We start from the raw sequence: 13,615 nt of genomic DNA on the forward strand, positions 1-13,615 counted from the left end.
AAAAAATCCCCTTTTCAATTAAAACAAAAAGAATCAAATACCTGGGAATCAACCTAACAAGAAGTAAAAGACCTTTACAAAGAAAATTACAAAACACTGTTAAAAGAAATACAAGAAGACACCATGAAGTGAAAATCCCCTGCTCATGGATTGGGAGAATTAAGATCATCAAAATGTCCAACCTGCCAAAAGCAATATACAGATTTAATACCATCCCAATAAAAATCTCAATGACATTCTTCAGAGAAATAGAGAAAATGTTGATGAGATTCATATGGAACAGCAAAAGACCTCGAATAGCCAAAACCCTCATGTCTAAGAAAAAACAAAATGGAGGCATTACAGTCCCAATCTTCAAGCTATGCTACAAAGCCATAATAACCAAAAGTGCATGGTACTGGAACAAGAATAGACATACAAACCAGTGGATTCGAATAGAAGCCCAGCTATAAACCCACAAGTTTATGGACAGCAAATTTTTGACAAAGGAACAAAGAAGATACAATGGAACAAAGTTTGTTCAGCAAATGGTTCTGGGAAAACTGGAAAGCTACATGCAAAAAAAATGAAACTAGATCACTACCTCATTCCATACACAAAAATCAACTAGAAGTGGATTAAAAACCTAGACATAAGAACGGAAACCATAAAATACCTGGAAGCAAAGATGGGCCAAACACTATATGACATGCACTTCAGTGACATCTTTAAAGATAGAGCACCCAATGCAACGATAGTGAAGGCAAGGATAAATCGATGGGACTACATCAAGTTAAAAAGCTTCTGTACAGCAAAAGAGACATTACAAAAAAACAAACAAAGCTCAACCAACTTTACCAACATTCATTTTCAATTTAGGAAAACATTTATTGTCTTTGTTCATATATCTGAGTATTTAGTATTAATCTCTTCCTATGTACAAGATTAATAATAGAACAGGCAAAAACAAATAGATTCAGTAGCTTTCGTTATTTAAGAAGGATCGAAATCCCTAGATGAATTAGAAGGAAAATGTGGTACTTATAAAATTAGAATAACTCTTCTGCTGTAGTATTTTAAAAGTTTTGGTACCAAAAAAAAAGCAAATTATATAATATATCTTATTTGGATATCTTCGAAAAATGTAAGGTTTCCACATGAAAACTTGCATAAAAATGTTCAAAGCAGCATTATTTATAACATCAAAATGTGGAAACAACCCAAATGGCTATCGATGGAATGCTATTCAGCCATGAAAAGGAATGAAGTACTGAGCTATATCTATGTATCTATCTATATATATCCCTATACAAACATATATGTTACAACATATAAGCGGAAATAAATCAAAAAATCAGTATGAAAAGCCACATATTATATCATTTCATGTATATCAAATGTCCAGAATAGGCAAAGTCACAAAGACAAAACATAGATTAATAGCTGCTAGGGGCTTGAAGGTTGGGAAGATTGGGAATTAACTAATAATTTATGCATGGGCTCAGTGTTTCATCTTGAGGTTGTTCAAGTCTTCTGGGATTAAACTGTAGTGATTATTGCACAATTTTGTAAACATGTTTAAAAAATATTTAGAATATTAATTTTATGGCATGCAAATTACATTTCAATAAAGCTCATGTAATAAAAACACAGTAAAACCTAAAAAAATCACTCCTCCCTGATTAAGACAATTAAGAACTTAGACCTTAAAACTTAACATGCAGCCCTCCCTGGTGGCACAGTGAGTTAAAGCATAGAATTAAGAAGCTAAAGCCACGTCAGCATGAGTTTGATCCCCTCTACAGAGGTGACCCACATGGCGTGGCAGACCTCTCCTGACCCACCTGTTGCTCCCCTCAGCAGTGTCTTTACATAGGTCTGCCTTTTCTGCTCCCCACTCTGTCTCTGGTGAATCCTCTCACTGCCCCTGCATCTCTGACCTCTGGCCTGTACCCCAGTTCTGTATGCGTAAGTAAATAAGTCTTAAAAAAAAAAAAATGCCCTGTCTTCCCATTACTCTATAGACCTCTTCTATTTTTCTCCCTGGCTACCTGCCCAGGCCTCCTAATGTGGCTGTTCTAGGTCATTTCACTGTTTTTCCCACTTCCAAAAAACCTAGCAACTCAAAAGTGGGTGTTTCAGAGATGCTTTCTATGCCTGCCTTTTGAAGACTGGCTTTAAATCTTAGATTTTTCTCACATTACCTACCCCCCACCCCTTCTTTAGTCTTTTCCTTGGCACTTTTCACACAATGTCTACCAAAATACATATTGTATTTTTTTAGATTTATTTTATTTATTTATGCATATAAGGGCTGGGGTATTGGCCGGAGGTGTGGACAGTGAGAAGATTTACCAGAGACAGAGTGGGGAGCAGAACAGGCAGATTGGCTGAAATACGCTGCTTAGGAGAGCAGTGGATGAGACAGGAGAGGTCTGCTGTGTAATCATTTGGTCATATCCCTGGCCAGAGATCAAATTCATACTACAATGGCTGGAGATAGCTTCATAGTGCTGAGACTTAACCCCTTATGCCACCAAGGAGACCTCTGTTGTATTTTTTAATTTTGTGTATTGTTTCTCTCTTCTTCCTAAAAAATAAATTCCATAAATACAGAGATTTTTTGTCCCTGTTGACAACTGTTTCCTAGGGCTGGAATACCAAGCACACATATATTGTCACAATGTTGTCAGACAAGTGACTCTGAAAGCATAAGCATAGACAGCTATAACAAAATTCGGAAATGTTAAATAATTGAAGAGGGGCTTTATGAAGTATTTGAGAGGGAAGCTATATATTTTATACTCTTTATTCAAATAAAAATTATTTCCGTTAGGACTAAGAGTTTACTTCTGTTAATGTCTTGAAAGTGAATAATAAAGACAATTATCAGTTCTTAGAATGAAAATAAAAATGTATTTGACATAAGCAAATAATTACTTATTCAGTCTTAAGAATCTGGCAGAAATCCACACATACATTAAGTACTCAAAAGATTTGATTGAAATTATGGTATGGTCCTAAATCAGAGTTCAGTCAACTTAGCCCCACCCCACCCCATTTCTTTTTTTAAAATTTTTATTATATTTTTTATTTTTTTAAATATTTATTTATTTATGCATACAGAACTGGGATGCAGGCCAGAGGTTCAGGGGAGGCAAGAGGACTCAGAGGAGGTGAGACAGAGTAGGGAGCAGAACAGGAAGACTGAGGGGAGTACACTGCTGAGGGGAGCAGCGGGGGGCATGTGTCAGGAGAGGTCTGCTCTGCTATGTGGTCTCCTCCCGGGTGGTGATCAAACTCATGCTGCAGTGGCTTTAGCTTCTTAGTGCTGAGCTTTAATCCACTGTGCCACCAGGGAGGGCCCTGAAGTGCCTTTTATATAGGTACTTACCACTACTTTTAAATTTTATGTAGTTATTTTACATGATAAGGTAAGCATTTTATTTAAACTTTTTGAAATTTTTATTTTGAATTTTCAATATTTTTAATCAGTTGGTACTATTTCTACAACTATAGTTAAGTTACTGTCTGACAAAATGTCTATTTCTAAAAGGAGATCCTAAAATACTTAACTGCTATTTACTGCCAGTATTTAACCTCTTAAAATGTTTAAAGCAGCCAACCAAAACTTCAGTAAATTTTTAGAGAACCACTTCTAAGTATTAGACCCTGCTTTAGCCACTAGGTTACAGAGATCAATATAAAATAGGGTCTGTGTCCTCAGGGAACTTACAATCAAAATGAACTTAAAAGAAAAGAGACCAGATGAAGAATAATGAAGTAAACATGAGTAGAAAGGAATGGATTCAAAATATCTTAAGGAGATAGTAACTCTTACTGAACATTGAGAATTTGCTTAGTTAAGGCAAACTACTAGAATATGTTATTATTAGGGAGCTAGTTAATGTTAATGCAGAGGGAAAGTCTTTTAAAATGCTAGGGAAAATGCCCTCCCTAGTGGCTCAGCAGTTAGGACACAGCACTACAAGCCAGCTGCAGCTGCTTCCTTGCAAGTTCCATCCCTGACCCCAGAGGTAATCCACAGGGCACAGCAGACCTCTCCTGTCTTGCCTGCTGCTCCCCTCTGCAGTGTACTTCATCGATTTGCCTGTTCTGCTCCCCAATCTGTTTCTGGTGAACCCTCTTATCCCCATACCTCTGGCCTGTGTCCCAGTTCTGTGTGCATAAATAAATAAATCTTTTTTAAAAATGCAAACAATCATTTTAAGAGTGTTGTTTTCTTATAGCCATAAATCTGATCAGTCTCCAGAGAACTGGGTATTAGTGATTTATGGATCTCTAAAAATATCTTTTCCTTTTGATTTTTTCCTTACCTATTAAGGTGTAAGCCTGTAAAATAACCTTAAATCACACCATGTAAATGTAAATAGGTAATGTAAATCATGTGGAAAAAATCCATCTAGCACTGACTTTCCTGATGACAGTATGTGACCAGAGTTGAAGGACAGTCATTTGCTACATTGATGGATCTCTGAAGTCTCAGCTCTACAAGCTTACTTCTCTTTCTTCCTTGAGCCTCTGTCCTTTAAACAGACACACACACACACACACACACACACACAGACACACACACACACACACACACACAGACACACACACACACAGACACACGCACACACACTTCCTCGATAAGAAAGACAGAGCTATTGACTAGAAGCCCAGAGTTGCCCCCAAGTTCCGACCACCGGCTCGAATTCTTATGAAGTGGACTTGTAATATCCTTAATGTTGCTGTTGGCAGTCAGTTACAGATTCCATTATTGTCGATCAATGCAGTCGCCATGTGAGGTGGGGGGAGGAATGGAGGAGGAGGAGGAGAAGAAAGGAGGGATGAGAGCTTCCTATTCACAGATTTATCAACCTGCCTTTGCTTGCAGGAAATCTTCGCAAAGGGGGCTGGGATGCTGTTGAAATAGCTAAGGCAGGAAGGGGTTAGGAGCTGCAGTTTTCGTGGATGACTGAAAGGAAATTTGAAAACCTTTCTTCTCAGAACAAAACAAAATGCTGAATTTGTTCTTTTGCCTCTGTTTTTGTTTGATGATATGCTTTACTTAACTGATTAGCTATTGTACTGTCTGGTTATCTGAGCTACTCAGTGTAGGAACCTGTTTCTTTTTCTTTGAGTATCTTTATTATTTATTTTGCTTTGCTTTCTCCTGTCATTAAACACAAATCATTATTCAATTTTATCTTGGCTTTCTCTCTTAGGCTAAAGAGTAATACCAAGAGACAGGACAAATATCTTTTCCCTTCTCTTCTATCACCTTCTTTTTAACCCTCTCTGTTTCCTTCCCCCTCCCCTTGTTGTATAAGATTGATGTCACAGAGACAGAATTCACAGTGGAGGGAGGATCACGTTTTCTCTTTCATCATTACAGCCTAGCCAGCAATTTAAGTGTTTGGACCACTCCCCCCCCTCAAGAATTTAGTCTCTATATCTTTCCTTTCCCACTTCATCATTCTGTAATTGTGCTCTGTATGGAAAAGTTTTCTGGCTGGAGAATGAGTCTCCTTTCCCCCGGTGATGTGGCCGAGTGGCTGGATAGTAGCACCGAAGAGGAGAAGAGCCTTCTGTCATTTCTGGGTACGGTAGGGCTCTGCTTATTCTTTTAACCCTTTGTCGTCTGAACTTCTCTTACTTTGGGGAGGATGACCACAGATTTTCCAAAATGTACTTTTGTATTTTTAAAAGGGAAAAGAGGACATGAGAGAATACGTTTGTTTGCTTTTCAAGTTTTGTTTTGTCTATAGAAATAGTGCCACCAACACTGGCTATGAGAAATAAAAAGCAGTTTGCTTCGAATTTGCTTTAACAAAGAATACTTGCTCCATGCAAGGCTCACCATATCATCTGGTCAGCTGTTGATGGTATTTAGAAACTTTAGTAATAGCCAAAATTTATTGTTGTTTTGCTGTTCCTCTCAATATAGTGGTGATGAGGCTTGCCGTGTGAGAGCTGGGAGTGGGAGTAGGCTTTTGTACAAGAAAAAAACAATACATGAATTGAAAAGTAGCGTTTATGCAATATGTGAGAGATTTGTAAAATTCAAAGTTCCTATTGAATATATGAAATAGGACACATGGGTGCTGTATGGGTACTTTCTAAAGTGAATTTCTAAGCAAAAAAAAATAATCATGAAATTACTGATATGACAAGCAAATCCGTAGAAAAGTTAGGCTTTATATAAATCTAGTCATCTCTAAAATATAATAGGAGAGCTTAATACTTATAAAAATCCTATTTGTGAATTCTTTTGTTAGATTGATTCGTTGCCTTTAAATGTACTTTTCTATAAACTTGATTTATCTCATATTTCACTTAATGTAATTATACCTTTATTATAAATGGACAGAATTCATGGGCTTCTAATTTATTTCTCCTAACTATTCTGTATGGCCTATGAATAGTCTGTTATTCTGAAAGATGTCTCTATCATATTAAAATTATATTTACTGTAAGTGTCTGTTTTGTTTTATTCAGTTATGTTGTCAGTCTTAAAATTCTATTCATGACTTCCTTTTTCAGGCAGCTTAGATATAAAAGGTCATCCTAATCAGGTCTTTTCTAATTCTATAAAGTCAGGTACATATATTTAGTTATTAAATCTAGACTTAATTTGTTTATGATAGCATCATTTGTGTTTGGTTGAGATAACTTTAGTAAAGATATATGCCTCTGAAGTCCTCCTTTCTCTGAAGCCTATCTTATCCTATGTATTTCCCTTTCTCACAAATACACACAGAGAAAGAGAGAGAGAGAGAACTATCAGTGAAGAAAAACATATACAAATACCCCTGAGTAAAACCAGCCTCTTAGTCCCTACTACATCATGGTAAAGGAAAGTAGAATCATCATCTTACTTTTTTTTATGAATTCTAGTTATCTAGCTTCAAAATTACTTAAAAATTTTGGCAATTGCCCCACTAATTCCTAAAACCAATGTGATCAAATAAGTGAAACAGACAAATACAATGTATAATTGGCATGTGTGGTCTCCCCGCTCCCATTTAGGACCATGGGAAAATTTGTGTGTATCTGCTTTTGGAGGTAATAAAGTCAAAAGATGTTAGGACTTTCCTAGAAGAAAAAATACAAATTCCTAAAATTATCCTCCTAATGGAAAGAACTGTTAGTATATATAATATTAATAGATAAAACACAGGTAAGTGTTTTATCAGTCTTTGCTCAACAACCGTATCCGTAAGTCTAGTTGCGAGTGAACACATTACTTGGGGTGTATGGCTAAGCCATTGTCATCTCTAAGTCTGTATTTGGGATTGAAGTTCTCTCCTGATGGTGGGTAGCAAACACCTCCATCAGTAGATAAATAGGGATTTATTAAACTTCTCCAGAAGAACAGAGTAAAACTTTTTCAGAGAAAGGTTATAATAGTTGGAGAATTAACAGAGCCTTTGTGATGAGTCAATTGCTGATATGCAGTTATTGCTAATGAGAAATGCCTTTCCCACTGAAGATGTTAAGGGAAAAAAATAAGAAAACTATATCTAATTTATGGTGAGTCTAGGGTGAATGGAACCAAAGGAAAGATTGTATCAGGAAAACAATCAAACCTGAGGAATTTTTATGTCTGATTTTGTGCTAGAAAAAGGGGTGAAAGAAAAGAATTTTGTGCTGGTTTGTGCTTACTACTTCACTTTTGGACAACAGCCACCTAACCGCTGTTCAGACCTTCCTGTTAATTTAGCGCACTGCTGGTTTGATGTAACTTTGTAAAACGGTGCCATGCTCATTAATCTATTCAAAAGCCTTCTACAGTTCCCTGATCACCTATCAGCTAGTCCAAACATCTTAACTCAGGAACTTACTTATTCTCACCATCTACATTCCATAATTACCCAGGGTAGGTGGGAGAAACCTCCATTCTACTGAAGTGATCAACTTTCTATATCTTGAACAAACTTGGCCCTTTCCTGCTATTGCAGTGCTGGTTCTTCTCTAGGCAGCATCCCTTCATCCAAACTGAACTTTCAAAACCCTTTTCAAAATCTTGCCAATGTCACAACATTGTATTTAAGCACTGTGGTTGAATATAAAGAAGTCTAAGATAAAGCTACTTATAAGAAACATACAGTTTATTTTATTTTTAAGATTTATTTATTTATGCATACAAGAACTGGGGTGTAGGCCACAGGTGCAGGAGTTGGGAGGATTCATCAGAGACAGAGTGGGGTGCAGAACAGGCAGATCTACTGAAATACACTGCTCAGGGGAGTAGTGAGCGAGACAGGAGAGGTTTGCTGACCATGTGGGTCAGTCCCCTGGCTGGGAATCAAACTCATTAGGCTGTGGCTGCTAATAGCTTGATAGTGCTGAGACTTAACCCCTGCACCACCAGGGAGGCTCAAGAAGCTTATAGTTTAGTTGGGAAGAAAATATGAGCTATGCACAATTAAATGAGAAAGATTTAATAATAATTCAAGACCATAATGCAGAAAATAAAATTAGACAGTGCCTTATTGTAAAATTATTTATCCAGGCAAAATTTACTTTGAGAATTTGCAAAAGGGAGGCATCACTAGGAACATTCAAGATTGCTTTACAAGTAATAGGATCTAATCTGAATCTTAAAAGATAGAGTAGATTTTTATGGAAATGGTGTTCTGTATGACAGGGCGTCATGAGGAATTTTAAATTATTTTCATGTTTTATGAGTACTGAGTTCAAAGTTCCTGTAAAGCAGTAATGAGAGATATGGCATTTGAAGGATTTTGGTGGCTCACTGTGTAGGATCATTCATAATATGGTAATGAGTGGCAAACTTTATTCTGAAAGCATATGGGAAAAATTAAAAGTTCTTGAATAAGAAAGAGATAATGGTCAAAGTGGTTGTCTAGGAAGACATCTGAAAATAGGGGGAAGAACCTAGAAGTAGTTAATCTATTTGAAAGGAAGCTATTATAGATAAGTACTCTTTTAACACCTCATTCTTTATAATTAGTAGTTTGCTTAATTATTATTAACATTAGATTGCAAAGGTCTATACAACAGAGACCCAATCCTCTGCCTTTCAGCCCCAGTGCACTTCAGTTGCAAATGAATACTTGTGCAGCTCAAATGAAAAACTGAGATGAAAATATGGAGATATTGCAAAGGATCTACCAGCAGAATTGGTGACAGATTGGAGGAAGAGGGAACAAAATGAGTCAAAGACTATTTTTGAACTTGGAAAGATGGTGGTGCTACTAACAGAATTAGGAAAGATGGGAAAGAGTCAGTTTCTGAGGGAACAACATGAGTTTATTTAGATGATTGACTTTGAGGTGACTGGTCTGCACCCTGATAGGATAACAATTCTGATGATTGGATATGAAGTCACAGAGTCCATTGGGAACATCTCAAGAAGAAAGATAGGTAATGCTAAGCATTGATATGTTATCCACTAATGCAAGATTGTCTAGAAAAAACAGGGCAGGACTGAACATCAGTGGTGTTGGTGGGGACATGGTAAGAGAAAAAGGAAACACAGAGACTGATCATAATGGTAGAAAGAGAACCAGGATGGTGTGGTATCACAAGTGCTAAGTTAGAGAAAGTCGGCGATGTGGGCAGTAATGTCAGTGGTTACAAAAGCCAGAGAAGGGAGAAAAGACCACTGGGTTTGAAACTTAGGAGATTTTAATCACCAGTGAAAGTGTCTATGCTATTTCATTAAAGTTGAGGGGGCAGAAATCAGATTTCATAATAATGAGAATGATAGAAACTGGTGAATAAGTAAAAGGAACAGGTTAATCCTCCTGCCTGGAGAAATAAGTTACTTATAGAAAGGGGTGAAAGTATCTTTTTTAAACTTGGAGAGCTTGTGCCTGCTTGAGCAGATATTAAATCTACAAGAGAAGAGAATAACTAAGAACAAAATCCTTCATGGGTTTGGGTTAAGTCTGGGTTTAAAGGAACAGAAACTTCTAAGAGGAGAAAGGAGAAACAAATACAGGAATCAAAAATGAATACGGATTTTATGAGGAGAAGTAGGGAATATGAGGGAGATAAAAGCCACTGCATTTATCTTACTCAATCCTGCATTGTATATAATTGTGCAACTGTTTATGTTGTTATTGGTGTACCTACCTAGCACTCCCCTGCTAATGCAGGATAGGGATCTTCTCTTAATAATTTGGCAAGCAGTTCCAACAATAGCACTGAACAGATATTTAATAAATAATTTTTGAATAAATGTATGCTATTCAGATACCAAAAAGTTTGAGAGTTTGTCATTTTCAAAATTCTCCAAATTATTCTACCAGAGTTATCATCCCTCCCCCTTTTCTACTGTTCTTCTGTTTTCCTACCTGTAAGTACCATTTAAAAATACATTGCGGCCCTCCCTGGTGGCGCAGCTGGTTAAAGCACAGCACTAAAAAGCTAAAGCCACTTCCACATGAGTTCGAACCCCGCCTGCCCCGATAACCACATGGCGTGGCAGACCTCACCTGACCCGCCCGCTGCTCCCCTCAGCAGTGTACTTGGTCGATCTGCCTGTACTGCTCCCCGCTCTGTCTCTGGTGAATCCTCTCACCCTCCACATCTCTGGCTTGTACCCTAGTTCTGTATGAATAAATAAATCTTTAAAAAAATAAAAATAAAAATACATTGCTAGTGGGGCCCTCCCTGTGGCACAAGAGATTAAAGAACAGCACTACAAAGCTAGTTGCAACTTAGCGCCAGTTCGATCCCCAGCAAAGGGAGTGTCCCACATGGTGTGGAGACCTCTCCTGAGCAGTGTACTTCATCAGTCTGCCTGTTCTGCTCCCAGTCTCTCTCTGGTGAATCTTCTCACTGCCCCTGTCCCTCTGGCCTGTGCCCCATTTCTATATGCATAGAGAAATAAATCTTTTTTAAAAAAGGATTTTAAGAATACATTGCTAGAATTCACTATCATTGTGCAGTAGAGTATAATTGGTTTTACAAATTCTCCAGTAAGGAAAAATACTCAACAAATATTTTGTATGACTTTACTTTTTCTAAATGTGATAAGTGATTTAATTTCACTTCTTTAAAGTCATTTACGTAATAGATGGATTTTATAAAATAAGAATGTAATGTTGACAAACCAGTTTTTTCAGTTTCTAAAGGGGATGCTACTGACTACAATTAATTGTTATTGGCAACTACTGTCTGATTTCTAAAATTATACCTAACATCAAGAAAGCATATTCAAAATGAAAACTTTTATTATGGCAGTATGACAAGCCAGGTATCCTACAAGTAACATGGAAACAACTAGAAGTGTCCTATTTATGAAACATATATTTAATTGTATCAGCTTGTGCTGACTTAGCTTTGGTTTACAACACTTTATATCATTTAGGGGTATAGAGTCATATTTCTTCAGATGTATATTACCACACCATACCCACTACCACCAAAGCACCAATAATCCTCTACTATAGCCCATTGGGCCCCTTGTGCCCTTTGCTTCTCTTTCCTTATCCTTCCCTTCCCTTCTGGTAGCCTCTATTCTGCAGTCAGATTTCTGGGGTGAAAAAAGTCTTTTTTTTTAAAGATTTATTTATTTGTGCATACAGAACTGGGGTGCAGGCCAGAGGCTCAGGGGAGGCGAGAGGCTTCACCAGAGACAGAATGGGGAGCAGAACAGGCAGATCGACGAAGTACACTGCTGAGGGGAGCAGCGGGAGGGTCAGGAGAGGTCTGCCCACGCCATGTGGTCACCTCCGGGGCAGGTGGGAATCGAACTTATGCGAAAGTGGCTTCAGCTTCTCAGTGCTGTGCTTTAACCCACTGCGCCACCAGGGAGGGCCGAATAAAAGACATTTTAATCTAAATAACTATATTTGCCTATTAGGAAAAAGAGGAAATCCCCAAAAATAAAAATCCAGGTAATGAATTATCTTAGAGGTATTTCCAGTCTCAGAATTCCAGAAAGTTAAATTTTAAGTCACAAGATAGGGGATTGGCAATCAGTTCAACAAAATAAGGAATGAGAAGTGAAAAATCCCACCATTGTCCTGGTGGGTTGGGATCCATTGATGAAACTGGAAATAAGGGCATGGGGGGAGAAGATTTGCTCACTGGTAAAAATTGACAAATCTCATTATTTATCTGGATTAGTAGGTAAAGAGAGGAAGAGAAATATTCCATGAGAATTCATAACCATAGTTCTAATAATATAAAAGTAAAATATTGGACAACAGTAATATGTTGGAGATAGGAAATAATTGGAATTGAAGTATTTTAAGATCATTGAATTATTCAACAGAAAGATAAAAGTCAGGATAACTTTAGGGTTTCAGTATATGTGTTAAGATGCTAAGGACAACTATTAAGAAAACAGAAATAGCACATACTTTCAAAAGCAGTAGAGGTGAAATGAATGTTAAAAACTTGATCTTAGAGAAGACAGAAAATAAGAAAAAATGCATAGAACAAAATAGAAGCACAATAAGGTAGTAAAAATGCAACTATCTCAGAAAAATTATTATATGAAAATGTTATAAGATAAAGGCTGTCATATCAATTTTTAAAAATATACTGTAGACACGATAGAAGGATCCAGGAGAGTTAAAAGTAAAATGTTTGGGGAAAGATATATCAAACAACTACTAACTGAAAGAAAGCATAGTCATAAAAGTGAGATAAAATGGAGCTTTATGTCAAAAAGAATTAACTGCAATAAAGGAATTACCTGCTTAATGATAGAATGTAGAGATTACATACACCCAATAATAAAGCCTCAGAATTTATAAGGCAGAAATTGACAGATATATAAGTAGAAAATGATAAATCTACAAATCCTATTTTCAAAAGTTAGCAGACTGTAGATAACACAGTAAGCTTAAGTTAGTGGACATGCAGTGAGTCTTGAAAACTGACAATAGGCTGGAACATAAAAGTAATCAACAACACTGGACTGTGGTGATGGCACATGGGTGACTTGGTGATGGGAAACCCAAGGGGACTGCAACTGAGATGGAAACATGCACAAAAATATGTAAAAATAAACAAATTTTTAAAATGCAAAAAAAAAAACCCAAAAAACAAATTTCAGTCTTTGTATAATACAGGTCATAATCTTTTATCTTAGAAATTAGTAACCAAATTTATTTTAAAACTTTTACTTTCGGAAATGTTCATAGTTATTTATGTGAGTAATTAAAGAAGAAATAAGTAATGGTTGATATTATATTATACTTAGAACTGAAAAATAGTACATCAAATCATGTAGGATATTGCTAAAATAGTAAGTGAACGTTGCAGCCTTATTTTTTTACATTAAAAATGAGAAAGTCTAAAAATTATTAAGTTAAGCATTCAGCTCCACAAATTAGAAAAAGATAATAAACCCAAAATTTAGAGGAAAAAAAATAATAAAACAATGAAAATAACAGGATTTAGTAAATAAAATGTAAGACAGGAATAAACATAATAAAATCAATAAAGCAAAGAGTGGTTCTTATGAAAATAAGCTATTATTTGATCAGGACAAAAGAAAGCACAAATAATGTTAGAAATTAGAAAAGAGGTTTTGTTTTTTTTAAAGATTTATTTGTACATACAGAACTAGGGTACAGGCCAGAGGCTCAGGGGCGGTGAGAGGCTTCACCAGAGACAGAGTGGGGAGCAGAACAGGCAGATC

General features: G+C 36.6%; 1 protein-coding gene across 10 annotated transcripts in view; it reads left to right on the forward strand.

Moving 5' to 3' along the window:
• Nucleotides 1-13,615, forward strand: part of RASAL2 (RAS protein activator like 2) — a 307,801-nt gene that overhangs the window by 202,430 nt on the left and 91,756 nt on the right. Inside the window, exon 1 of one of the 10 annotated variants that reach the window (XM_012729036.1) lies at nucleotides 5,388-5,586. The exons of the other annotated variants lie outside the window; for them this stretch is intronic. Within the exon in view, the coding sequence (XP_012584490.1) occupies nucleotides 5,481-5,586 (106 nt within the window). The 5' untranslated portion in view covers nucleotides 5,388-5,480. Of the gene's footprint in view, nucleotides 1-5,387; nucleotides 5,587-13,615 lie in introns of those variants that run through there. 10 annotated transcript variants of the gene reach the window in all.

Source organism: Condylura cristata, unplaced genomic scaffold (assembly GCF_000260355.1).
Source record: "Condylura cristata isolate star-nosed mole 26May11 unplaced genomic scaffold, ConCri1.0 scaffold00024, whole genome shotgun sequence".
NCBI classification, from domain to species: Eukaryota; Metazoa; Chordata; class Mammalia; order Eulipotyphla; family Talpidae; genus Condylura; species Condylura cristata.